At 51.9% G+C, this 27,147-nt stretch overlaps 1 protein-coding gene across 1 annotated transcript; it reads right to left on the bottom strand.

The window, feature by feature from the left end:
• On the bottom strand, window positions 1-25,941 carry ATP1A3 (ATPase Na+/K+ transporting subunit alpha 3). The gene is made up of 23 exons (XM_080909039.1): window positions 25,822-25,941; window positions 21,286-21,372; window positions 21,124-21,183; window positions 20,779-20,982; window positions 18,480-18,593; window positions 18,232-18,366; window positions 17,361-17,478; window positions 16,980-17,248; window positions 15,237-15,435; window positions 15,050-15,159; window positions 14,832-14,966; window positions 11,686-11,878; window positions 11,270-11,445; window positions 11,050-11,186; window positions 9,555-9,705; window positions 9,240-9,408; window positions 3,352-3,506; window positions 3,096-3,219; window positions 2,154-2,299; window positions 1,573-1,703; window positions 835-936; window positions 421-512; window positions 1-105 (listed from the first exon to the last, which is right to left on the bottom strand). Exons 1-23 carry the CDS (start codon window positions 25,825-25,827, stop codon window positions 77-79), a joined length of 3,042 nt encoding a protein of 1,013 aa, XP_080765165.1. The 5' UTR covers window positions 25,828-25,941; the 3' UTR covers window positions 1-76.
• Window positions 25,942-27,147: the final 1,206 nt, after the last annotated feature.

Genomic DNA, 27,147 nt, shown 5'->3' with positions numbered 1-27,147 from the left:
ACAAAATGGGGGAACCACCAGAGAGGGCTGTCCTGGGCTGGGGGCAGGGGAGACACAGGTGACGTGGTGGCTGAGGTCAATAGTAGGTCTCTTTCTCCACCCAACCTGGAAGGACAAAGAAAGTCAAAGTGAGAGAGGATGGCAGACAAGAGGGCCATAAGAACAAGGCTGGGGCACAGAAAGACACATTGACACAAAACACAAGGTGTGGTGGCAGGTCTGTCATCCTAGCACTGGGAAACTCAGGGCAAGAGGGACGAGAGTGCACGGGAAGCCTGGGTTGCATAAGGAGGAGTTATTTTCAGACGCACAGTCACAGTCCCACTTGGCAAGAGAGTAACGGCCGGGGGGGGGCAGGGGGAGAGAAAGAAAAAGGACACCTCGATCCGTCTCCCCCTCCCCCGCCTTTTATGCCCTCACCCCCGGGGTTCCTGCGCAGGATGAGTTTGCGGATCTCATCATAGACGAAGATGAGGAAACTGTAGGGGAAGGCACAGAACCACCAGCTGGGCCTGCAGAGACGAAAGAAGGGAGGGGACATGAGGGACAAATATTGGCTCTGTGTGTGTGTGTGTGTGTGTGTGTGTGTGTGTGTATCAGATGCCCAGTTTCTCAGGATCTTTGATGCACTAGACCCTGAATAGAGCTGGGGTCTGCGGTGTCCCTCTGAGGATGTAGGGCTGACTTGGTGGCATCAGCCTAGGGGTGGCAACAGGGGACAGGAGAGGGGTCATCCAGATAAGCACCGGGGTAAGTGAGCTGAAGATTTAAGGCTGAGGCCGAGGTTGCAGAGGGTATGAGAGTGTGGAGTTCCTGGGTAGACCGGGCACTCACTTGAGAGGGTACATGCGAAGGGCTACATCCATGCCTGGACAGTAGGACAGGAAGGCAGCGAGCGCCGTCTCCTCAAACAAGCCGAAGATCAAGATCTTATTCCTGAAGGCACAGGCAAGGAGAGGCTAGAACTGCGGCACTCCCACACCAGGCTCCCTCGACCCACATAGAGGCAGACAGACACCCAGACACAAATGGTCACAGATGGACCAAGACACTGAGTCACCAGCTGATGATGCGTACACAGGGGAAAGGAACAGGGGCAATGGGATCCAGGAAAAGCAGATGGAAATGGGACGAGCAAAAGACACAGAGAGAATGAGGCGTAAGGATTGGTGACAAAAGGGACAGGCATGGGGGTAATTGGGAGGCGAGGCAGGAAGACTGCGGTGAGGTTGAGGCTAGCTTGGGCTAAATACCAAGAGGCTGACTGCCTCAAGCAGAGTAAATGGAAGGGGGAGGGAGAAAGAAAAGGAAGTGAAAGAGGAAGAAGGGGGAGGGGGGAGGGAGGGAGGGAGAAAGAGAAGTAGGGACAAGTTCAAGGAAGCAATGACAAAAAAGGGAAATCTGAGGACCCAGGGCACCCCTCCTTCACCCACATAGAGACAAGCTTAGATTCCAAAACATGGGACCCTCAAGAGGAAGAGGCAGAGGCAAAACCGAAAGTGACAAAGAAGAGGGAGGAGAGACTCAGGCAACCACCCAGACCCAGGAAGGGGTGCGGCTGCAGGCCCTCACTTCATGCCCTGCTGGAAGACGGAGTTCCTCCTGGTCTTGCAGATGATCAGATCAGCCCACTGAACCACCACAATGCTCACGAAGAAGGCTGTGTGGCACGTGAACTCAACCACCTTCCTCTGCTCATAAGTCTACAGGAAGAAACCCAAAACCAAAACAATCAAACAAACAAAAAACCCAAATGATATGGGAGCAAGGTTGCATCCTGTGACCACACCCTGGGCTCCTTCTCTATCCTGCCCCCCATCCCGAGCTGGGTTCCCAGGACCCAGGACCTCAGATGTGCCCCTTCTTGGGTTTGTAGCCTCTTGGGACCACTGAAAGAGGCAGGTGTTCCAAGAACAAATAATTACATTGCCCTAATCATCTCCCCGTGGGTCTCCAAGAAGGATAGACAGCAGCCAGGTTTTGAAGGGATGGACAGGCTTATGAAGGAAGGCCTAAGCTGGCCTGTGTGGGTAGCTCTGGAGGTCCCTTATTCAGGGAGAGCGGTTGGCTGCAGCCTTCAGGACAGAGAGGTTAGCATAGCACGGGGGTAGATGCTGGTCTGCTCCCGAGCCCCGATGCCTAACCCCACTCACCCACTGCTGCCCATAACTGTCTTCCAGGTCGTTGACAGTGCGGTCATCCCAGTTGAGCCGGATGCCCACCAGGTTACCGGGCAAGAAGCCATTTTCGGCCAGTATGACAAAGTAGGAGAAGAAACCACCGAGGGCCTGGATCATCCCTGGGGGGGAAGGGAGTCGAGGGGAGGGTGAGGCAGGAGCTGGCAGTGTGCTCCGTGCTCCCCTAACACCAGCTGAGATCATCAGCCTGGGGTCTGCTCCATTATCTTGCCTAAACCACGTCATGACAGGGTCCAGAAATGGCCCTTGGGGAGGGGTCTCTCCATATGGATGATCCTCAGCCCATTGCTACCTGACTCAGGCTTCCTAAACACTGTAAATGTACCGAATGGCTGGGCTCAATACCACAGGCCTGTGATCCCAGGTATTCAGGAGACTAAACATGAAGATGAAAGCTCAGAGCCTGGCTGGGTTACATACGAATTCAAGGCCACTCTGGCCAATTTAGTGAGACCCCCATCTCAAGACGAAAGGTAAGAGATCTGGGGATGTACCGTGGCAAAGTGCTTGCCTAGCATGAAATGAAGCCCCAGGTTTAATCCACAGTTAGAAATAGATTGGGAATGGTAGCAATGCCTGTAATCCCAGCATTTGGGAGGTAGAGGCAGGAAGATCAGAAGTTCAGAGCTATTGTGCCCACATAGTGAACTGGAAACCAGTGAACTGGTTGTTTGAGACACTTAACAACAAGGCACTCAAGAGGCGTCTAGATGCTGGTTACTTCAGCCTCATGGGCTTTGCTTTCTTAGACACACTCTCTGGGGCCTTGCCTATGTGCCTGTCCTAGAAGTAGAGGAGGGGGATGTAGGTCTCTTGCCCCATGCTTTGAGCCCTCAGACCAGGTACACTTTCACTCTGCTGGACTGGCCCTTGGTTCTGAGCCCAGGCAGTCCTCACCAATCTGCCCATAGGCCATGCTGATGAGCCTCTCGTTGACTAGTTTGTCTGTGCGTGGGTTCCTGGGCTGTCTCTTCATGATGTCACTCTCGGCAGCCTCGTAGGCCAAGGAGATGGCAGGGACCTGGATGGGAGAGAGACAGGCTGTGTGAGTGGAGAGAGGGGGAGGGAGGGAGGGAGTAAGGGAGGGAGGGAGAGAGAGAGAGTCAGCCTGTGAGAGTGGCCCTCCCCAGCCCTAAGTGACAGCCAGGCTCACCATGTCGGTACCCAGGTCAATGCAGAGGATGGTGATGGTGCCCAGGGGCAGTGGGATGTTGGCCATAATGAAGAGCAGGAAGGGTGTGATCTCAGGGATGTTGCTGGTCAGAGTGTAGGCGATGGATTTCTTCAGGTTGTCAAAGATCAGGCGGCCTGTAGAGGGAGGAGGGAGGGGCAGGCTTAGAACTTGGGGTCTACTGGAGCCCCATCTTCTTTCCTGTCTAGAACTTACTTTTATCTATCTCTATGTGTCTATCTATCTATCTTTCTATCTATCCATCTATCTATGCATCTATCTATCTATCTATCTATCTATCTATCTATCATCTATCTACCTACCTCTATTCTTTCTATCTATCTACCTATCTATCTATCTATCTATCTATCTATCTATCTACCTATCTACCTACCTCTATTCTTTCTTTCTTTCTATCTATCTATCTATCTATCTATCTATCTATCTATCTATCTATCTACCTACCTCTATTCTTTCTATCTATCTATCTATCTATCTATCTATCTATCTATCTATCCTAGAGGTTGAACCTAGGCTTCCTGCATGCCAGGCAAGGCTCTACCACTGAGCCACACCCCCAGCCCCTCACTGAGGCATTCACAATAGGGGCGCTACCACTGAGACCTTCTACCCACATCCAGACTTTTGCATGCTATCTCGTTCACCCTCACCCGCTCACATCTACACCCCGTGGGGAGTCTGTTTGATAGCTTCTATCAAGTTTAAACATCCTTAACCCTACTTGCAGGTTTATGCCCCAGAGAGATGATTGTTTATGTTCACAAAGGTTTACCATGGCAGGATTCAAAGCAGCCTCAAACCAGAGCCAACCTGAAAGTTCATGTCACCGGGGCAGACAGGAAGGGAAAGGGGGGGGGCACGAACACGTGAACCCACAGGTGAATCTGAGGTCTTCCACTGAGTGACACAGGGCTGTAACCAGGTTGGTAGAGTGCTCACCCAGCACGCACAAGATCCTGCATTCGACCCTCAGCACCGCAAAACAAACAAACAAACTAGCAAAGTAGGTGTGAAGACTGAACCTGGTGGCACAGGCCTTTCATTCCAGGGCTACATAAGACCGGTCTCAAATTAACATTAAAACAACAACAAAAAAAAAAAATCAAGAAAAAAATCATCCCACTTTTATAGAAGACAGCAAGCAAGACGGTGGTCGGGCCAGGAAGGGATTTTAATGGAGAGAGATGTCTGTGTCTGTTTCTTATTTCTACAACGTTGTGGATCAAACTCAAGACCTTCTATGTGGCAGGCAAGCCCTCTACCAATGTGACTTCTATTGACTAGCATCTGGGGAGTGAATGGGTCCCTATATGCAGAAATCTCTCAGGTTAACTTGTGATACCCAGGCTGGTCACAAACATGACCAGTATGGCGCACATCAGGTCAACGCCTAAGAACAATCATGGCCGGTTCCACCCACTGTCTCCTCCAGTGTCAGGCTGGAGGGAGTTATTAAAAAAATAAAATAACCCACTTTTAGGAGCTCAAGGTCATCCCCAGCTACATAGTGAGGTCAGCCTGGGCTACAAGACATACTATCTCAAGGGGAAAAAAAATGGCAATGGACTAAAATAGGCATTTCTCAGAAGAGAATACACAAATAGGCCAGGCCTAGCGACACATGCCAGGATTCTGGCACTGGGAGGCAAAGGCAATAAGGACAGAGCAACTCTGAGACCAGCCTGGTCTAGATAGCAAGTTCAAGGCCAGCCAGGACTATACAATAAAAATCAGTGCTGGGCATGGTGACAGGTGCCTCTGATCAGGGCACTTGGGAGACAGAGGCAGCTGGATCTCCTAGAAACCCAAGGCTCTACAGAGTAAGACTGTCTCAAAAGGCAGAAGAAAGGATATTAAAAACAAGCAAAAGCCCTTGGCACACATCTTTAATCCCAGCACTTGTAAGGCAGAGGCAGGCAGATCTAGGAGTTCCAGGCCAGCCTGGTCTACAGAGGGAGTTCCAGGATAGCCAGGGCTACACAGAGAAAGCCTGGTTCAAGAAACCAAAACCAAATAAACGAAAACAAAGAAGATACACTGTACTCAAAATCAGGACCGCACCACTAACTGCTGAGGATACAAAGTAACTTAACCAGCAATGTGACGTTAGCCCAGAGAGAAGGTAGCTACAATCAAAATGACAAGACAGGTGCTCGAGGGGAGGCAGGGAAAAGGTCAGGCCACATAGTAGGTGTGGCGTTGGCACACTGTTGGGCACAGCTGCCTTCCACAATGTAACTTAGTACAGCTATCATGGAAAATGGCGTACAGGATTTCTTTTTTTAAAAAATTAATAATGGGGACTGGAGAGATGGCTCAGTGGTTAAGAGCACTGGCTGCTCTTCCAGAGGTCCTAGGTTCTGTTCCCAGTAACCACATGGTGGCTCCCAACCTTAACCGCAGTTCCAGAGGATCTACTGCCCCCTTCTGGCCACTATGAGCACTCCATGCATGTGGTGCACAGACACCATGCAGGCAAAACACCCACACAGCCCAAATAAAATAATTGTAAAGAATTTCAAAAATGAAATTGATGGTAACGAAAGTCTGTGTGCTGGGCTTAGGAGCCCAAGAACCACATGATCTCTCTCATATATGGAATCTAAGAGTTAATCTTATTCAGGTGTCGTGTTAAAATCTGTAATCCGAATACTCCGGAAGCTGAGGCAGGGAGATTGCCATGAGTTTAAGGCCAGCCTGGACTACCTAGTGACCTCTTGTGTTAAAAATCCCCCACCTCCTAAAAAAGGGGACGCTCAAGAACGGTCTCCATGGTTACAAGTGGATGCTGCTCTTGCTGAGGACCCAAGTTTTGTTCCCAGCATCCTTGTAAGATGGCTCACAACTGCCTCTAACTCCAGCTAGGGCACCCAGCAGTGCTCTGACCTCTCCAAGTACCTGCAGGTAGCAGCTGGTCTAAGGTACCATGCAGAGGAAGGGGCTATGATGTAGCTTAGGCATAGCATGTGCTTCAAAAGCACAAGAACCTGGGCTGCATCCCCAACACCATAAAAAAAGAAAAAAAAATCCACAGACATAGGAAACTCTGGTATGCTGCTATGTAACTGTCAATCATAGATTACACATAGCAAATGTCCCAAAGGCTAGCAGAAAGGGCATTGGATATTTTCTCCCATAAGAAATGCTAACGGGGTGCTCGCTTTCACAGCACATATACTAAAATTGGAAAGAAATGCTAACTCGGGGCTGAGAGATGGCTCAGTGGTTAAGAGCACTGACTACTCTTCCAGAGGTCCTGAGTTCAATTCCCAGCAACCACATGGTGGCTCACAACCATCTGTAATGAAATCATATGCCCTCTTCTGCTGTGTCTGAGGACAGCTACAGTGTACTCGCATACATAAAATAAATAAATCTTTTTTTAAAAAATCACATTAGGAGCAACCCATTAGGAGCTACAGTTTTTTGTAGTTTCATGGACTCAAACTTCTGATCTCCCCATCTTGATCTCCTAAGTTCTAGCGTTTCAGGCAAATGCCACCAAGCAGCTGGAGTTTCGTTTGTTTTGTTTGAAAGTGGGATCTTTCTATGCACTCTGGCTGTCCTAGAACTCACTACCTAGACCAGGCTGGTCTTGAACTCAGAGATCCACCTGTTTCTGCCTCCCAGGTGGTGCTGGGACCAAACGCATGTGTCACTGTGCAGCCCGGCTAGCTGCTTTTAAAAATTACGTGTATGTGAATGTGTATGGGGTGAGTGAGTGGGTGGCCCTGCAAACGAGAGTAGTGCCTGTGGAGGCCAGAAGAGGGCACTAAAGCCTTGGAGCTAGAATTAAAGGAGTCTGAGTTGCCTGGTGTGGATGCTAGGAACCAAACTTGGGTCCTCTTAACTGTTCGCTCCTAGCTGCTGAGCCATCTCTAAGACCCCGTCTTTTTTGAGGTGAGAGCTTGCTGAGTAGTACCAGCTGGCCTGCAGCTAAATCTTTTTTGTCTAAGCCTCCCAAGTACATACCTACGCTCACCAGCATGCCTGGTTAATACGTATACTATTTACTTTTCCGTTAAGACAAATCCAGCCAGTTTTCGTGGCTCACACCTGTAATTCCAGCACGCAGAGAAGGAACTGGCTCACTTGGAGTTGGACAACAGATGACATTCACTGTATTTTTGGTTTCTGGAATTTTCCCTTGGGGACCTTAAAACCCCCACAAACACCACTTCCAGCGTCTTGCCCTTGTGGTTTGTCTCTCTGTCTCTCCCTCCCCTCCCCCTCCCCGTTTGTCTCCTCCTGATCCTTCCCCCCACTGCTTTCCTGCTGAGCCACACCCCCCTAGCTTTCTTCTTAACTTGTTTGGAGGCAGTAAGTAAGTTCCAGTAAAGCTGCGCAGGGTTGTAAGCTCTGTTCAGCCCCCGGAGTAGCATGGGTTATAGGCCTGCAGCACTAAACTGGGTTCTGTGGGTTTCCTAGCACCTCCCTCAATGTGTTAATTATCGTGTGTTGATTGTTTTAGTTAACGTGTTTCCCGATCTGGAGTGCACGCATCAGCCTGCATGATGCCAAGGGCAGAGGCCACATAGGTGCCTGCCTTGTCCTGCATAGGCAGATGTGTAGAGAACAAGAGAGGCAGCTGTGTTTTCCTCTGGGATATTGGAGACAAAATAACTTGCCTAGCCTGTCGCAGTGGGCTCAGCTTTATTGACTATCCTCTAGATTTTGTTTGTCTTGTGACAGGGTCTTGCCATATAGCCCTGACTAGTCCAGAACTCACTTCGTATGTAGACTAGGCTGGCCTTAGACTCACAGAAATCCTCCTGCCCCTGTCTCCAGAGTTCTAAAAGAGTGGAACTTCCACATCTGGTTAACTACGCCTTCTGTTCTCCCCCAAGACACTCATTGTGTATCTCTGGCTGTCCTGGAACTTACTTTGTAGATCAGGCTGGCCTTGAACTCACCTGCCTCTGCCTCTTGAGAGCTGGGATTAAAGGTGTGCAATACCATAGCACTACCTATCATGAGATTTTATGAAACTCAAATCCTGCACATGCTAGGCGACCCCTGTGAGTTATAGCTTCAGTTCAATATAGCACTGACCTCTTCCTCCCTCCCCATCCCTCTATCTTCTCCCTCCTCCCTCTTCCCACCCCCCCCCCCGTGCATGTGTGTAACTGTGTGTGTGTGTAACAGGGTCACACTCATAGCCCAGGCATAGCAATCCACCTGCCTCAGTTTCCTGAGCCCTGGGCTTATGAGCCATCACACACTCCCAGCAAATGCCATTCCAAGCAAGGGATGACATTTCAGATGGGGCTAGACCCCGGGAGAAAAGCTGACACAGCACAAACAGCTTCTCTTCCGTAGTGAGATTATGGCGTCTCTAACATTTTATTATTTATTATTATATGTAAATATTTATATTATATATAAATATTAATATATTATTTATTATTTATTATTGTTTTCTGCAATTATCAATGTAATTACCAATAATTAGATAAAATAAAACATGAGCCGGCTTCCTTCATGCCCACTCTAGACCCTCTAGGAGGTGGGGCTGTTGTCAGTCAGCTCTGCAGTGGGACTTCCCTGCTACACTATCTCAGCCCCATACCAGGCTCCCAAACCTCAGGAACTGAACCCCAGCTCATGTCAGGAGAGGGGGCCCTTCCAAACTTCCCAGAATCCTCTGCTTCACAGTGACTATACTTCCTGGACTTTGGAATGCTCCCAAACTTGGTCATCCACCACACTGCATGATGGCCGGAACCTGCCCTGTGATCCCTCTGGAGTCTTGGCCTGCTCCCCTCCCCCTCCTAAAGCGTCTAACAGTGTATACACTGTACACTGTGACTCAGTCTCTACACCCCGCCCTCACCCCTGAGACCACTCACCTTCCTCCACACCAGTGACAATGGAAGCAAAATTGTCATCCAGCAGAATCATGTCGGCAGCCTGCTTAGAGACATCAGAGCCAGCAATGCCCATGGCCACCCCGATATCAGCCTTCTTCAGAGCAGGGGAGTCATTCACACCGTCGCCAGTCACAGCCACAATTGCTCCCTGGAAGGAGGAAGGGTGAGGGTGATGGTGAGAACGAACTCTTCAGACCCAGCCCTCCTCTCTCAGACTAGGGATCCAGGCCCAGGCTTCCTCCCTCAGACCCGGGGGTCCAGGCCTCTCCTCCCTTAGATCAGGTGGGAGCTCACCTGTCTCTGGCAGCCCTCCACAATGATGAGCTTCTGCTGAGGGGAGGTTCGGGCGAAGACGATCTCAGTGTGGTTCTGAAGGACCTCATCAATCTGCTCAGAGGTAAAGTCCTTGAGGTCGGTGCCGTGAATCACACAGGCTTTGGCATCCCTGAGAAGAGCAGAAAGTGGCTCAGGTCAGAGTCTAGGGCATTCGATAGGCAGAAAGACAGACAGGACAGACCATGGACAAGGGCAACAGAGGAGAAGGTCTGAGGGAGGGACATGATAAGGTTAGAGAGCCAGCCAAGCCTGAAGGACCAGAAACAGGCACGCGGGTGCATGGAGCAACAGGAAGAGGGACAGAGACAGGGACAAGGACTGAAGAGTCGGAAGTCAAAAACACCAAACACAAACACACAGGTGTATAGGGGAGCAATGCAGGGAATATGGGGCTCTCTTTAATCCTTTGAGAGCAAGTGTTTATAATTATGTATAATCTGAGCACTAGGCAGGGGGTTTCGTGCCTTATGAGGTAGAGACTAGCAGAGGTTTGAGTTCAAGGCCAGTCTGGTCTACATAAGAGGTTCTAGGCCAGCCAGGGCTACACAGTTAGACCTTGTCTCAAAAGTAGTACTTATATATAATTATTTGTAACTTGTACCCCCACACACATCATTTTTAGTGGTGCTGGGGATAAAACCCAGGGTCTTTTATTACTAAGCAATCATCTACCTCTGAGCAACAGTCCCAGCTCCTCACTGGGGGATTCTAGGCAGGGGCTCTACCACTGAGCCATGTTCCCAGTCCCTCATTGTGAGATTCTAGAAAAGTACTATCTCTGAACTACATTCCTAGTCCTTAGTGTCTGGAGACAGGATCTTGCTGTGTAGCTCAGGCTAACCTCAAATGAATGATTCTCCTGTCTTCTCTTTTGAGTGCTGGGGTACAGGTGTGCAGCACCATACCCGGTTTTACCTTATTTTGCATTTGTATTGCTTAGGCCGGTACTGAGGGTGAAGCCCAGGGCCTTGTGCATTCATTCTCCACAAGCACCCCTTCCCTGAACTCCATCCTCATCCTTGTAGAATGGTTTTGTTTCTTTGTTTTTGGCGTCGTTTTTGTTATCTTTTGAAAAAGGGTCTTACTGTGTCACTGTGGCTAGCCTGGTCTACATAGTGAGTTCCAGGCTAGCCTCAAACTCAAAGAGATCTGCCTGCCTCTGCCTCCCTGGTGTTGGGATTAAATGTGTAAACAACTTCACCCAGTTCCTTGTAGAAGAGGAAGAAGCTGGGACTCAGAGGGTAACCGACTTGCTTACAGTCACACAGCAGTGAGGAGCAACGGGGAGGGAAACTCAACCTCTCAAAACCACCATGGCTGTTGCTCTTTCTCTAGGAGATGATGGGTCCAGGCTCTAAGCAGACAGAAGGGTCCCAGAGAGGAAGGGAGGAGGAGTAAAACCGACGCGGCGACACCTTGATGCCCTGTAGGACCTGGAGCAGGTGGTACTCACCTGGGGTTGACCTGGCTGACGGGGATATTGAGGCGGGCAGCAATGTCCTCTACGGTCTCGTTGCCCTCGGAGATGATTCCTACACCTTTGGCAATGGCCTTAGCAGTGATGGGGTGATCGCCGGTGACCATGATAACCTGTAAGTGTCGTGTTTTAAGGACGGCCCGGGCTCCTGCATAAATCCCCCTGACCACATCCACCCGGCTGCCCCAGGACCCACCTTGATGCCGGCGCTGCGGCACTTGCCCACGGCATCAGGGACGGCTGCCCTGGGAGGGTCAATCATGGACATGAGGCCCACGAAGCAAAGGTTGTCTGTGGTGAAGTTCACGTCATCGCAGTCAAAGGCAAAGCCCTTGGGGAACTGTTCCTCAGGCAGGTAGTAATGGCAGAAGCCTGGTGACAGGGACACAGAAAGGCATATGAAGGCGCCAGCCTCAGGACCTCCATGGCTGCATCCCATGAACTGCTGGGGTCTGGATTTCCCGCAATCTCCCCACACAGCCAACCAGCATTTGTTTCTCAGGAACGGCCTCATTCATCTGTTCATTCATTTATTCACACATTCATGCATTCACGTATTCTGACCCCAACAGGCCCTTAGAGTTCAGCGTGTGCCCCATCCATAATACACACCCAGCACACGCTCGCCCAGGCCACCAAGCTCCAGGTAGGCATTCTGGAAGGCCTCCTTCATCTCCTCATCCAGAGGCTGCTCCTTGCCCTGCAGGAGGATGGTGGCACAGCGGTCCAGAATGCGTTCGGGGGCGCCCTTCATCACTAACAGGTATCGGTTGTCATTGGGGTCCTCAGTCTCATGGATGGACAGCTGTAACGGAAGAGAGTGGGCTTAAACCGTGCAGGGACCCAGAGGCTGCCTGCACCCAGCTAGGGAGAGCTAGGATAGGACAGATGGCTAAGAGCACTGCCAGTATCTAACCACACCTTTCCCTGTCTGTTCAACAGCAGAACAATGGCCTAGCATTCTCCAGTGAGGGGCTGGGGGTGTGGCTCAGTGGTAGAGCTCCTGCCTAGAATCCCCCAGTGAGGGGCTGGGGGTGTGGCTCAGTGGTAGAGCCCCTGCCTAGAATCCTCCAGTGAGGGGCTGGGGGCATGGCTCAGTGGTAGAGCCCCTGCCTAGAATCCCTGAAGAAGAGGTAGGGGTGTGGTTCTGAGGCAAAGCACTTGCTAATATAAGGTCCTGGTTTCCATCCCCAGTCCCAAAGAAAATTAAAACCTAAAAGAAACCATGTCAGTCAGTGAGAGATGCTGCATCCACATTGGTAAAGAGCTCAGCAGTTTCCCAAAAGGTGGTATCAGACCAACTGTCCATCAGCAGAAGAACGGACCAATAAGATGTGACATTCGCATGTCGCAATGTATTTTTCTTTCTCTCACAGCATCTGGGCATGGTGGCTCACATCTGCAACCTCAGCACTTGTGATGCTGAGGCAGAGAATCACTATGAGTTTGAGTCTTGCCAGGGCTATACAGGGAGCTCCAGGCCAGACTGGGTTATAGTGAGACCTCTTCTTAAAATATAGGAAAAAAAAAAGATCAAAAAGTCAAGTGGTGGCGCATGTCTTTAAGCCCAGTGCTTGGGAGACAGAGGCAGGTAGATTTTTATGAGAAAGAGGCCAGCCTGGGCTAGGACAGCCAGGGCTGTATAAAGAAACCCTGTCTTGAAGGGGGGAACCAAACGTCAGGAGGAAGCTGGTGGGATGGCTAAGTGGATAGAGGCGTTCTCTCTGCAAGCCCAAAGACCTGAGTTCAATCCCTGGAACTTCCATATAGGCAAGAGAGAATCAACTCTCTCTGACCTCCACACCCAACCCCCACCCCACACCACATACACACAATAATAAAGGTTTGGGGGGAAAAAAAAAAGAATAAGGGTCTGGTAGATGAGTGTATGGATTCTGGAAAAATTATTTTTAAAAAGCCAAATGTTACACAATTCCATTTTTTTTCTAATAAAATGTCCAGAACAAGTGAATCCACAGAGACAGGAAGTAGGTTAGTGTTTGCATGAGGCTGGGGGCAGAGTGTGCAGGCGGAGGTGTGGGTGGTAGCTGAGAGGGTGCGGGGTTTCTTTCTGAGGTTATAAAGATGACCTAAAATTGACCGTGTAGGTGGTTGCCTATGTCCAAGAACACTAGCACAGGCACCTGTGGTAGGTGAGTTGTAGCTACACAATATGGATCAAACCCCATCTGCTCTCTTCTGCTTCCTGTCATGGTTCTCGCCGCCCTCGGAGTCATGGCTGCATCTCCCCCACAGTCCTTGGAGCCCCACAGCTCTGTATACTTTGCCCTGGTTCCCTCACCATATGGTTCAGGCAGGTTGCACTCCTGCCGCAGGACCTTTGCACTTGCCACTGTCTGAACCCTCTTTTCTTTATACCCGCAGGGCTCCTCCCCTCATCCCTTGATTGTCTGTCTCCTAGGACTAGTGTGTCAGAAAGCAAGAATCTCACTGTTAGCTTCACCACCTCATGGACCCAAGTACCTAAAACAAGACCAAAAAGGCTCAAAAACATACCTGGAAAATATGTGGAAAATACTACCCTTATGCTTGAGACCCTCCCTCTACTTTAGGGCGCTCTTTGCTCCCGCGTCTCCCATTTCAACGTCTCCTGTTCCCGTTCCTTACTTTATCATCATCCTCAATTTTATAGATGGGAACTTAAGCACTAGTTAATAAAAAAAAAAAAAAAAAAAATTAGTGTCTTGGGGCTGGAGAGATGGCTCAGTGGTTAGAGCACTGACTGCTCTTCCAGAGATCCTGAGTTCAATTCCCAGCAACCACATGGTGGCTCACAGCCATCTGTAATGAGATCTGATGCCCTCTTCTGGTGTGAGGACAGATACAGTGCACTCATATACATTAAATAAATAAGTCTTTAAAAGAAAAAAAATTAGCATCTTGCCCCAGCTCTGTCAGGGAGTGGAAGAGAGATGGCTACATCCAGGAATTGTAGAGAAACCACAAGGTCCCTGTTGGCTGTCCCGATGTTACCAGTAAAGTAACGATTTCCTCTGGATGTGACTGGCGCCATCATGGAACAGTTCCAGAAGGCCTTTCCCGTGACATAGGCCGGGTGGTCCAGTGATAGCTAGGGTTGTGCTAACAGTGGTCAGTCACTAATGGTCCCTCACGGAAGTGTGGGACAGGGAGAGCCACTCACTCCCGCGCCCCCCCCCCCGCCTGTTCCCACAGCTGGCTGGGAGCGGGACTCCAGTAAGTCAGCGTTTGTGAGTCACCACCCACTCTGGGTGGTCCAGCTGTTTTTGAGTCACTCCAGGGTCCTGTAATTAACTTCCTGCCCCGTTCCTATAATTAACTCTAATCACCCCGTTCTTTCTTCAACCTGCACCAGGATAAAATCATTCCTTGGTCTGTCGGTGTCCTACCTATCTGGACTGCATGTGTGTTCATATATTTATTTTTCCTGTTTTGAGATCGGGTCTCATACAGCCCAGGCTGGCCAGGAACTTGCTCGGTACATGAGGATAGCTCTGACGCTCTTACCTCCACCTCTTCAGCGCTGGGATTACAGCCCGTTTCCCCCCCACCATTTTAAGACAGGGTCTTATGTAGCCCAGGGTGGCCTCAAAATTCACTATGTAGCTGAGGATAACCATGAACTCCTGGTCCTCCTGCCTCTACCTTCCAAGCGCTGGAGTTAAAAGTATGCAAGACCACAGCCCAGCTAAACGGACATTTCTTTATACCGTCCCGGGAAAACCCACACAGCACCCCGAGTGGGAGTTCCCTCGAACCTGGTATTTGTTGGTGGAGTTGAAGGGAATCTCAGCCACTTTCTTGTTTCGTTCACGCATCAGCTTGACGGAACCTGAGGACAGCTCTATGCACTTGAGCAGGGCAGACTCGGAGGCATCGCCGGCTACGTCCCTCTGCGGCAGGAGAGTCCGGTCAGTCAGCAGTGCGGAGTGGGAAGGTGGGAGGCGGGGTTGGGCTGGGCAGTAGCCGCACCCACCTTGAGTACAGGGATGTTGTCCTGCCCGCCCTTGAAGACAGCCCGGTTGCAGAGCCCAGCGATGTGGGACAGGGCCACCCAGGTGTGTGAGCTCTTGTCGAAAGAGGTCCCTGTAGGAGAGTCACTTGTGAGGCCACGAGGCTGCTGGGATGGGGTGCCCCAGTCCCCACCCAGAGCCACCACTTACCTGACTGATCCTCCGTGGTATCGGCCTCGTGGATCTGGTTGTCAAACCACATGTGGGCGACGGTCATACGGTTCTGGGTGAGGGTGCCGGTCTTGTCCGAGCAGATGGTGGACGTAGAGCCCAGCGTCTCCACCGCCTCCAGGTTCTTCACCAGACAGTTCTTGCGAGCCATGCGCTTGGCTGTCAGCGTCAGACACACCTGAAGGACGGGAAAGGACAGGGGAACTGCACAGACGTCCACAGCTCAGCTGCCTGGCCTCTGCTCAAATCACAGGGAGCACCCAGGGCTGCGGAATGACTGTCACAGAGCCATGTTGAGGCCGCAGGGGGTGGACAATAGACAGACTCAGATGTGCCCCGCCCCCCAACACATGGTAGAATGTTCTTGGGAGCTCAGTGATTAAGAACACATACTGTTCTTTCGGAGGACTGGAGTTTGATTCTCAGCACCATACCAGGCGGCTCATGACTGCCTGTAACTCCAGCTTCACGTGATCTGATACTTCTCCACCCTCCACCCCCAAATAAATAACAATTAGCATTAAGAAAATGAAAATTAAAAAAAAAAGATTAGTGTCTTTGAAAAGAAAAGAGAAAAACAGCTCGGGCGGAATATTATATACTAGTGAAAAAGAATAAGCTATTACTGTCTACAAGCACATGGATGGAACTCAATAAAACAATATTCAGTTAAAAAGATGGGGGCTGGAGAGATGGCTCAGTGGTTAAGAGTACTGACTGCTCTTCCAGAGGTCGTGAGTTCAAATCCCAGCAACCACATGGTGACTCACAACCATCTGTAATGGGATCTGATGCCCTCTTCTGGTGTGTCTGAAGACAGCTACAATGTATTTATGTATAATAAATAAGTAAATCTTTAAAAAAGACAGTATACAATGTATTATGTATTCTAAAGAAGTAAAACATTCTATTAAAAGCAAAAATCAAAGAGGTAGATGAAGAAAGAGGCAGGGAGAGAAAGTTGTCTGCCCATGGTGTGTCTGCTGGTGGTGTGTCTGCTGGTGGTGTGTCTGCTCGTGTGCACACACAAACATACATCATGTGCTGCCACGCTGGGCTACACAAATGTAGTAAATACAAACCCAAAACTATCATTCCACTTTTGCCATGAGTGGGTGCATCCTAACTTTGTGGCTTGAATTAAAAGACACTGGGGCAGGGGCTGGCCAGACAGCTCAGTGGTTAAGAACGCAGGTTCAGTTCTCCACACCCACGTGGTAGTTCACAACTGTCTGCGACTCCAGTTCCAGGGGATCTGGTGCTCTCTTCTGACCTTCAGGGGCATCGGGCCCTCACGTGGTGTACATACATGTATGCTGGCAGAACACTCATACACAGAAAATAAAGTGATTTTTAAAAAAAGTGTTGAGCACGGTGGTGCACGCCTTTTATCCCAGCACTTGAGAGTTCGAGGCCAGGCTGTTCCACAAAGAGAGTTCCAGGATAGCCAAAGCTATACAGAGAAACCCTGCCTTGGAAAACCAAAATAAAATAAAATAAAAATAATACGGGTGGCAAGGAGCTGGAGAGATGGCTCAGCAGGAAGAGAGCCTGTTGCTCTTACGGACGACCTATTCCTAACATCTACACGGTGACTCAACCCTTTGTAAACTCCAGTTCCAGGGAGTTTACACACCCACAGAGTCAGGGATCAGACCCCCATTGCCCTCCCTCAGACCTGGGGGTGACCCCCAGCTCCTCTCCCATGGGGTTCAGCCTTACCGTGACAGTAGCCAGCAGCCCCTCTGGGACATTGGCCACAATGATGCCAATTAGGAAGATGACAGCCTCCAGCCAGGTGTACCCCAGAATAAGGGAAAGGATGAAGAAGGAGACGCCCAGGAACACGGCCACGCCAGTGATGAGCTGGATGAAGTGCTCAATCTCAATGGCGATGGGTGTCTTGCCCACCTCCAGGCCCGAGGCCAGGGTGGCAATGCGGCCCATGACGGTTCGGTCACCTGTGGCTACCACCACACCCCGAGCAGTGCCTGCAAAACCAAAGGGAGAGGCTTGGGTCAGCTGAGACTTAGAAGGCTGAAGGTACCCTACCTCCTGAGCCACATCTCTGGTTTTGTGCCCTTGGGGGTCCCTCCCCTTCACCTTCCACGCAGTTGGTGGAAAAGAAGGTGATGTTCCGAGTCTCCAGTGGGTTGTCATGTGTGCAGTCCGGAGACCGGGTCTGGGGCTCAGATTCACCAGTCAGGGAGGAGTTGTCCACCTGCAGACGGAGCAGTGAGTTATGTCCAGCACAAAGCCCAGAGTCGGAGAGCAAGGACGCAGGAGTGGGGCTTGGAGTAAATAAAGCCTGTCCTGGAAGTTATGGTGGGGGTGAGCCAGGGAACCCTGTTTGGCCTGAGGCATCTGGGAAATTGGAGGCAGGACGTTGAAAGAGAGTAGGCAGGAACAGGACCTTTGGCCCAGGCCACAAATCCCTCAGAATTTCTGTGAGATGGGCCTGAGCCTAGACTACTAGATGTGAAGGAAATCTGGGTCCGGACCCCTGCGTCTGAGGGAGGAGGGCTGGGCCTGAGCTCCTGGGTCTGAGGGAGGAGGGCTGGGTCCGGACCCCTGCGTCTGAGGGAGGAGGGCTGGGATCTGGACCCCTGGGTCTGAGGGAGGAGGGCTGGGATCTGGACCCCTGGGTCTGAGGGAGGAGGGCTGGGCCTGAGCTCCTGGGTCTGAGGGAGGAGGGCTGGGCCTGAGCCCCTGGGTCTGAGGGAGAGGGCTGGGCCTGAGCTCCTGGGTTTGAGGGAGGAGGGCTGGGCCTGAGCTCCTGGGTCTGAGGGAGGAGGGCTGGGCCTGAGCTCCTGGGTCTGAGGGAGGAGGGCTGGGCCTGAGCCCCTGGGTCTGAGGGGGGGAGTTGAGGCCTGGAACTCTGGGTTCCGTCTATAGAAGACATTCAGGGATTTTTTTTCACCCTCCTATTCTTCAGAGGAAAGAAGCAGAGCTGGAACCCAAGGCATTGCCTCACCTTGCAGCCGTGGGCAGAGATGATGCGCAGGTCAGCAGGCACCCGGTCGCCACCCTTGATCTCCACCAGGTCCCCAACTACCACCTCCTCCGCGTTCACTTGCATCTTTTCACCTTCCCGGATCACAAGGGCTTGCTGTGTATGAGACATGGAACGGTCACCTCTCAAACTCCCTCTGCCTGGGAGGGAGTCCCGGGGCGCAGCACACTGGGCCACGTCCTCCTGTCCCCTTGCTGAGCCCTCTTTACCTGGGGAACCATGTTCTTGAAGGACTCCATGATCTTGGAACTCTTGGCTTCTTGGTAGTAGGAGAAGCAGCCGGTGATGATCACCACAGCGGCCAGCACTATGCCCAGGTACAGCTGTGGGGATGCGCCAGAAAAGGGCGTTACCGAGGCGGCTGTCCACAGTCCCCACCTGCCCCCATACCCGGGTCACTGGAGCGAGGGAGCTTTGTGAACACGTCTGTCTGTGTCCTTGCGCTGTGTGGTCTGTCTGTCTGTTTGTGTGCCTGAAGGCCTCAGCTTACATTTATAAGAATGTGTGCTAGCTTGCCCTTTTGTATTTATTTGTGTGTATGTATATATGAATGAATGAATGTATGTATGTATATATGAATGTATGTATGTATATATGAATGTATGTATGTATATATGAATGTATGTATGTATATATGAATGTATGTATGTATATATGAATGTATATGTATGTATGTATGTATGAATGTATGTATGTATATATGAATGAATGAATGTATGTATGTATATATGAATGAATGAATGTATGTATGTATATATGAATGTATGTGTATGAATGAATGTATGTATGTATATATGAATGTATGTATATATGAATGAATGTATGTATGTATGTATGTATGTATGAATGTATGTATGTATGTATGTATGTATGTAGAGACAGGGTTTCACTTGGTAGTCCCGACTGTCCTGGAACTCACTAAATGAGCTGTCCTTGAACCCACAGAGCTCTCTGCCTCCCAAGTGCTCGGATTAAAGGCAGGTGCCATCGGCACCACCACCAGGCTTGAATTTTTAATCCTCCCGGGCTAGCCTCCCTGATGCTGGCCTGACAGGTGTGGGCCACCATGCGTGGCTCTGTGGATTCTGTTTTTGTCCATACTGCATGTGTGTGTGTGTGTGTGTGTGTGAGAGAGAGAGAGAGAGAGAGAGACACTATATCTGTATTAGGTGACTGTCAGAACCTGGTTCCTCCTGTTGGGATTCTCACTCCTGTATATACTCTTGGAGACGTCTGTGCGTGTTGTGTGAGGATCTGTGACCACACATGTGAGGATCGACAGCCTTGTGTGACACCTGTGTCCTCTGTGGGACTGATCATTTCTTCTCACTGGTCTTTGGTCAGACTGTGACCACCTGGTGGCACCACACCAGAGAGCCTGAGACCAGAACCCTAACTCACTTCCTTTTCTTTTTAGTCAGCAGCTCCTGTAGCTCAGCGGACCTTAATCTCCCGATGCCCAGGCCTCCCCAGTGCTTACACAACAGGCTCACACCACCAAACCCAGTCAGCCCTGGGTGGTGCCAGGGCTCAAACCCGTGCAAAGTGCTCTACCACGTGACTGGCACAGCTTTTCTTTTCTATGTAATGAAAAATTAGGCATACATGCATTCTTTCGTGTGAACAAAGTTGCATGTGTGTGCATGTGTGTGCATGTGTGTGTGCATGTGTGTGTGCATACTTGTGGAAGTCAGATGACATTCGGTATTGGTCTTCACCGTCCACTTTGCTTGAGAGAGGGCCTTTTGGTTTTTTTGATTTGTTTTGTTTTGAAAGATCTACTCTTACGTGTGTATGTGCTTTGCCCACCTATACATTTGCACACCATGGCACCTGATAGATGCCATAGCCTCCAGAAGGGGGCACTGGACCTAACCCTTGGAACTGTAGTGACGGGGACAGTGGTGAGCGACCAGGTGAGTGTTGGGAATTGTACCCAGGTCCTCTGCTAGGCAAGTTCTCTAAGTCACTAAACCATCTCTCCAGCCCCGTGGGTCTCTCTCCCTCACCCTCTCTCTTCCTCTCCCTCCCTCCCTCCCTCCCTCCCTCCCTCCCTCCCTCCCTCTCTCTCTCCCCCTCTCCCCATCCTCCCCCTCCCCCAGCAAGGTAGCCTGTGCGCTTCCAAGAATTCTCCTGTCTTTGCAGATACAGATTCTGCTATGTGGCCTAGACTGGAAGCGAATTTATGATTCTCCTGCCTCAGTTCTCTGTATGAGGGGGGTAGCAGTTGCGTCCCACCACACAGGTCCTCCACGAATGCAGAGAACTGAGCCTAGGTTCTCCAGAAAGCTTGGGTAATAAATACCCCACCGCTGAGCCGCACCCTAGCTGTCTTAGGCTTCAGGGAGCTGTGGTTTCTTTATTATTATTATTTATTTTTTGACCTTGTTTTCTCAGAGGCGATTGTGACAGAGGGATGGTGGGAGATGGGGAGAGTCTAGATGGGCTGTGGGTGTGTTCCCCAATGTGTGTGGGCTTACACAGGCCAGGGCGGTGGGGCATACTCACATTGTCACCGGAGGGGTCATCCTCAGTCCCTGCCTGGATGCCATAGGCCAGGAAGCAAAGGATTGCCCCGATCCACAGCAGGATGGAGAAGCCACCAAATAGCTGTCGGCAGAACTTGACCCATTCTGGGGTGGTGGGCGGCGGTGTGAGGGCATTAGGCCCATCCCGGGCTAAGATCTCCTGGGCTTTACTGTGTGTCAGACCCTATAGGAGACATGGGGCTCGTATAGACACCTTCCCCGAGAAGCCCAGGCACCCCAAATCAAAACCAGCACACGCAAATCCCAGAGCCCTCCTCCCTCAGGCCCAGCCCCCAGCGTCAGCCCTGGCTCCGCCCATCCTCACCTGCACGCAGTCCGTGTTGTATTTCCGGCAGACCTCTTCCACTGACATCTTGTGCTCTGTCTGAAGAACGGTTTGGGGGAGGTTGTGAGACACAGGTTCTCGGGGGGGGGGGGGGCAGGCGGGACTATTCTGGGATGGCACTAGTAATGGGGAGGTATTTACCATAGCCACTTCCTTCTTGAGATCATCCAGGTCCCGGCGCTCTTTGGCCTTGCTCTTCTTGGGCGAGCTCTTGTCATCTTTTTTGTCCTGCGAGGTGGCGACACGGTAGCTGTCAGAACCACCAGACTGCGGGCGAGAAGGCGTTCCAGAGCGACACCGGCCCTGCATGCCCCGGCTGTCATCTTGGCCTAGCCTCTGGGTTATCTCTGTCTCTCAGGGCCTCACTGTGTCTGGTTCCAGGTGTCCCCGTCTGTCTTTCTTCCCTCATGTCTACGAGTCTCTCCCCTTTGCCATTTTATTTTCGAAAAGCATTTATTTACTTATTTATTGTGTGTGTGTGTGCGCACTCACGCACCATACTGCATTTGTGGAGGTCAGAGAATAGCCTTTCACTGTGTGCTTGGGGCGGGGGTGGGGTTAAATGCAGATTATCAGGGTAGGAGGGAAAACCCCTTTCTCTCTGAGTCATTTTATTTATGATTATTATTATTATTATTTTAGGTAATGGACTCTTAATTTTTAGCCAAAGCTGTCCCAGAAGTCACTATAGAACCCAGATGAGAACTCATGACAATCCTCCTGCCTCAACCTCCCAATTGCTGGGATTATGGCCATGAGCTACCATGTCTAGCTTGTGTGTGTGTGTGTGTGTGTGTGTGTGTGTTCACATTTGAGACAAAGTCCCATATAGTCTAAGCTGGCTCATACTTCCCTACGTAGTCAGAATTTTTGATGCTCTTGCTTCTCTGCGGGGCTGGGATTACAACCCTGCACTGTTTACACAGGGCTAGGGACTGACTGGAAGAACCCAGAGCTCTCCGTAAGGAAGACAGGCACGCTGCCCACTGAGCTGCCCTCTCAGAATTCTGTGTCTCCCTGATTTCGTGGCTAATTCTCCTTCTCTCTTGATCTGTTACTTGCCAGCCCATCTCTGTCCCTTCCCACCTCTGCACCTCGGCGATCTCTGCGTCTCATCGAGGCAGCTTCTCCCCTTTATGTCTCCTCTCCTTGGACGCTGTCTCACCTCTGTCTCTGAGCATGAGTCTGCCTCTCTCTTTAGCTCCTGGCTCTCTCCTGAGCCTCTGGGGTCCTCTCTTTCCCAGAGCCTGCTGAGATTGCAGATGGTCTCTGAGGGCCTGCGTTGGCTGTTGTCATCTCTTGAGGGTGTTTCCTGAGGTCACTGTCTAGTTCTTGCCTGTGTGCCCCTCTTCTCTGGGTTGTCTGTCTCAATGTAGATCTTTCTCTCTGTCTCTGTCTGTCTGTCTGTCTCTCTCTGCTGCTGTTGTCTCATTCTGGGATCGTCCTCTCTCCCTCCTTGTGTGTCTCTGTCTTGCTCTAGAATCTTCTCTCTTTCTCAGAACATTCTGTCTGTCTGTCTGTCTGTCTGTCTATCTATCTATCTAGCAGATGTCTCACTATATAGACCAATCTAGTCTCAAATTCCTGATGTTCTTTCTCCTGTGTTTTAAATGTCTGACTGTCAGGCATGATTAGGACACCAGCTCTGTGTCTGTGTGTCTGTCTCTCCCCGCTCTACTGGTTCCTCTCTCTTTCTGCTTCTGGTACCTGTCTTTCCAGCACAAGGTCTCTGTGGAGGTCACTGCCTGTCTCCCCAGTGTAGCTCTTTGTTTGGCCTGTCTCCTACACTGTGGATGTCTCAAAGGACTCAGCAGATCTTGGGAGATACCCCTCCCCCACCCCTCTGCACACACACACACACACACACACACACACACAGGCGAGGCAAATAACAAGAGGAAAGTGCACTCCAGATGTTAGCTGGGACAAAGGCTCTCCAGTGGGAGGCAGTGTACCACCTATACATAGTCATTCCCAAGGGACTTCATGAACAAGATGTGAACCTGACTTCTCTCCTGTGGACGGCTTTGAATAGGGGATGGATTCAATAGGGGATGGATTCCCTCGAGGAACAAGCAGGAACTGGGTGAGGGTAGATTTGGGGTACAGAGGAGCAAGGAAAGAAAGCCTTAGGCCTGGACTGAGTTCCAATTTAGTGGCCTGGGCAGACGGGGAATGTGGTGTCCGAGGCTGGCAGGAGGGGTGGGCTGAGGCTGTGCTTACAGAGGGCTGCTGACAGATCCTGCAGGCCCAGGGCCAAGCTGGGATCGGAGGCTCAGTGCAGCTCAGCGCTAATCTCCTCGTGACCTTGTAGCAGCCAGACTAGCCTGCTGTCTGCCCCCAGACCCAGGGCTGGCTTCGCAGTCTAGGGAAGGACCCTAACCCTGGAAGCCTGGGAACGCTAAGGAGGAGGGCACTTGGGAGCCGGGAGCTTGGCCCCAGGCCAGCCCTGCAGCAAGCAGTACTGCGTCTCAGACAAGGAGGCACGGAGGCTTGGGGAGCGGAGCGAGACTGATCCTTCATCCTGAGCTATGGGCTACAGGGTGGCGGGTCAGCCCCTGCAGACGAGGCAGGCATGTGGAGAGATGTGAGGACAGCCAGTCTTGAGGTCAGGGTGGAGAGAAGTGAGCAGGGTGGCAGGGGTGGGAGAGATAGGCTCTGGCAGGAATAGGGGAATTAGCTACCCCATTCTCAATCACTGGGAGCTGCAGTGTGTGGGGGGGTCTCTGGGAGAAATAGGGGGCTGGACTTCTGGCCCTGACACAGAAGGTCTGGGGCCTAGATTCCTAGGCGTGAGGGAGGAGGCTGGGCCTGGCCTCCTGAGTCTGAGGGGATGAGGTGAGGGCCTGTATCCCATATCTGAGAAGGGAAGACTGGGAGTCTGGTGTCCTGGGAGGACAGTAGCATCCACGTCCCCGGTGACTAAGCCTTAGCTCCTTGTCCTTGCCGTGAGCAGACTCCCCTACGGGTGGCTTCCATCTGCTGGCACGAGGAACGGAGGCTTTCCCAGGGAAGACAGGAAGCTCAGATGGGCACACTGCAGGGCAGGAGCAGCTCTAGGGGTGGGGGCTCTGCCTGGCTCACTGCAGCCCCCCTCTGCGGCTTTTAGCCATTTTCTATCCACCTGCACGGCTCAGGACATCTCTGTGCCTTCCCAGCCCCCATCTCGGGGTACCTGCGACCGTCTTTTCTAAACACCCCTACCTTGACCTCCTCTTCTGACCCCGGCCTCTTCTTTCCATCACTCAGGTGTATGTTTTTTATTTGCGTGCGTGTTTTTTTTTTCTTTGTTTTTTTTTTTTTTTAATTTGGCTTCTGGATAGAAACATCTTTCAGTCTCTCATTTTGTCTGTCTGTCTTTCCACGTCTGTCTCCGCCTCAGTCTCTCTTTGTCTTGATGTCTTGTCCCTTCCTTTGGTTTTTTTTTTTCAGCGTCTCTTTCTGTTTCTGCCTTGTCTGTCTCCCACATCTAAATCATTTCCTTCCCCTCCAATCCCCATTTCTTTATCTACAACCCCCTCTGCTCCCTCTCTTCTCCCCCACCTTCATTCCACTTACCTGAAAGCCATCACTGACTCTCATCTCCCCCTTTCTCCCCTAACCGTCCCCCCCCCCCGTCTAATTCTCCCTCCCATCCCCCCTCACCCACCCCAACCCACAGATCTGCAGCTCCATCCCCCGTCTTCATCCGTAGGCCCTACAGCCTTCATCCGCCATCTTTCTCCCCATCGTTCATGTTTCCTTTGGCTCCCCGTGACGACCCCTTTCTCTTTACCGGGGTGGAGGGGTGTCCCCAATCCATCCACTTCCTTTCCTGACAGCCCTCCCCAAGTCCCACCCCAGACACCCAGGGAGGAATCCAGAGCTGCAGCAGGGGTCAAGTGGTCGGTCAAGGAAGGAGGCTGCATCTGCTGGAGAGATGCACAGACAGAGAAGGACACACGGACACAGAGGCAAGGACATAGCAGGCATGCAGGCTCCCCCCACCCCCTCCCCAGCCAGGCACTTGTCTGTCAGTCTTCTCCTGCTCCTCCCCCTCTTCCCAGGCCTCAAGTCTGTACACCCCCTCCCCCAGGTTAGGGGCTGCGAAAACTCTGCAGCCCCAGGTCGGTCACTGCAGGTCACCCTTATCCAGGTCTGGAAGGAGAAAGAGAGGTCATCTTATGCCTACCCCATAACCTGTAACTGTGTCCATTGGACCAGGGAAGGGGATGGGGTCTTGATGCCCCCTAAACACGCTGACAAAGCTCCCAGACACACCCCAGACAGGTTGCGGGCTTTTAGATGGGAGTGGGGTGGGGGCGGTGCACAGACCCTGCTGTTAGGGCTGGATGAAGCCAGAAGCACGCGCACACGCATTCACCCTCAAGCAATTGCACTCATGCAAGGGGCACACGAGCAACCGCACAAGGTCAAACCGAGATGCTAAAGGCCAGCCCTCCTCCCCCGTGGACAAAGCCACCAACATGCGCCACAGACAGCACCCCCCCTTCGACTCAGTAGCCCACTCCCCCAGCCACAGGAACTAGTCAGGTCAGCCGGCTCCCAGGTCCCGGCAGACTCGGTCCCAGGGCTCAGGGGCGCAGGAGCCCCCCAACTCCCGCACACACCCAAAGTCACTGGACCCACAATGTCACACATACACACACACAGCGTCCGGCCGACCCCTGCACCTACCCCCATCTTGGCGGCTCCGCGGGAAGAGCGGCGGACAGGCTGCTGAGCGGTGGCCGCAGGACGGGCTCAGGCGCGGGCTCGGGCTGGGGCCTCTGCAGCGCCCGCGCCGCGGTGGGAGCGTGCGTCTGTCGGTCCGTGGGTCCCACCGCACAGAGGCTGCGGCGGCCGGGGCCTCCGCCTCCTCATATGCCCGCGCCCGCGGGGGGAGGCGGCTCCGGCCAATCAGGGGCGGCACAGAGCAGACGGACAGCTCGAGGCCCGGCCCCCGGTACTGCAGCTGTACTCCCCCTTCCCCCCTCACCGCTCCAACCTTGTTTCTGCAAAGTGGCCGCGCCACCGAGAAGCTGAGCATAGTGGGGGGTGGGGAATCCCGGACACCCCCAAGGGTGGGGACCTAGAGACCCCTCCTCAATATAGGAAGAGAGCTTAGGAACCGAGCTTTTGAGGGAGGAAGCACCCCGGAATCTGCCTCCTTCTAGGAGTGGGGTGGATACAGGGTGGGAGGAAAGCCCTGGTGAACTGCAGTAATGCAGGGCCCCAGAGTACCACCATCTTGCAGAATGTAGAGGGGACCCCAGGAGTCTGTGTTTGACACTGTTCAGGAAGAAGATAGTGCATGATGGGGAGACAGGTGGAAGGGTGCTGCAGAGGTGGGAGGGGGCTCCTAAGATCCTGCACTGTGTGCTCATGACTGAACTACCTAAGACATACCACCACACACAGCGCAACAATGACACAACAAAGCCAAAGAACACACCAGGAGGCCCTGGAAATGCTCCCACCACAGGTACCACCATCACCTCCAAATATACCACCAATGACTCTCAACCACATCCTAGCCACACCTTCACACACACACACACACACACTCACACACCACCACCACCACGATCCTTCAACCAGAGGCTCAAAACCCAACAGGAGGGGAAACCATGAAGACCTCACACCCATCACATCACAACAGAACCCCAGTCACGATGCGGAAGTGCTGTGGAGAGCCCACACCCTCAGAACACCACCTCAGGCTCCCATCACACACTGCAGCACAACCGACCTTGCGCCATCTCTCACACAGAGCCAAGCGATTGCTTCACTGAGCACCATTGTGCAAGCCTAGAACCCACATCTCCTCTAGACACCCACAGAGACCTCTGTGGCCACTGGTGCACAAGCACATCGTCAAACACACTTGCACATCACATCCCCCAGTGTGCCGGGGCATGAGAAAAGGCTCACGGACGGTACAAACTGGCCAAGTAATTGCTGTGAATGATGGGCAAGAGTGTGAACACACACACAACAGTCATTCAGAACTCGGCCGCGGCT

This window comes from Micromys minutus (assembly GCF_963924665.1).
Source record: "Micromys minutus genome assembly, chromosome: 32".
Taxonomy (NCBI): domain Eukaryota; kingdom Metazoa; phylum Chordata; class Mammalia; order Rodentia; family Muridae; genus Micromys; species Micromys minutus.
The sequence above is the reverse complement of the archived record's forward strand: the minus strand, read 5'-3'. Positions and strand labels throughout refer to the sequence as shown.

Excerpts from the sequence above, each read along its gene's own strand:
- ATP1A3 (XM_080909039.1), bottom strand. Across the intron at positions 18,594-20,778 it reads ATGACCCCTCCGGTGACAAT|CTGTACCTGGGCATAGTGCT; the intron begins GTGAGTATGCCC and ends GCATCCCCACAG. Across the intron at positions 15,160-15,236 it reads TACCACGGAGGATCAGTCAG|GGACCTCTTTCGACAAGAGC; the intron begins GTAAGTGGTGGC and ends ACTCTCCTACAG.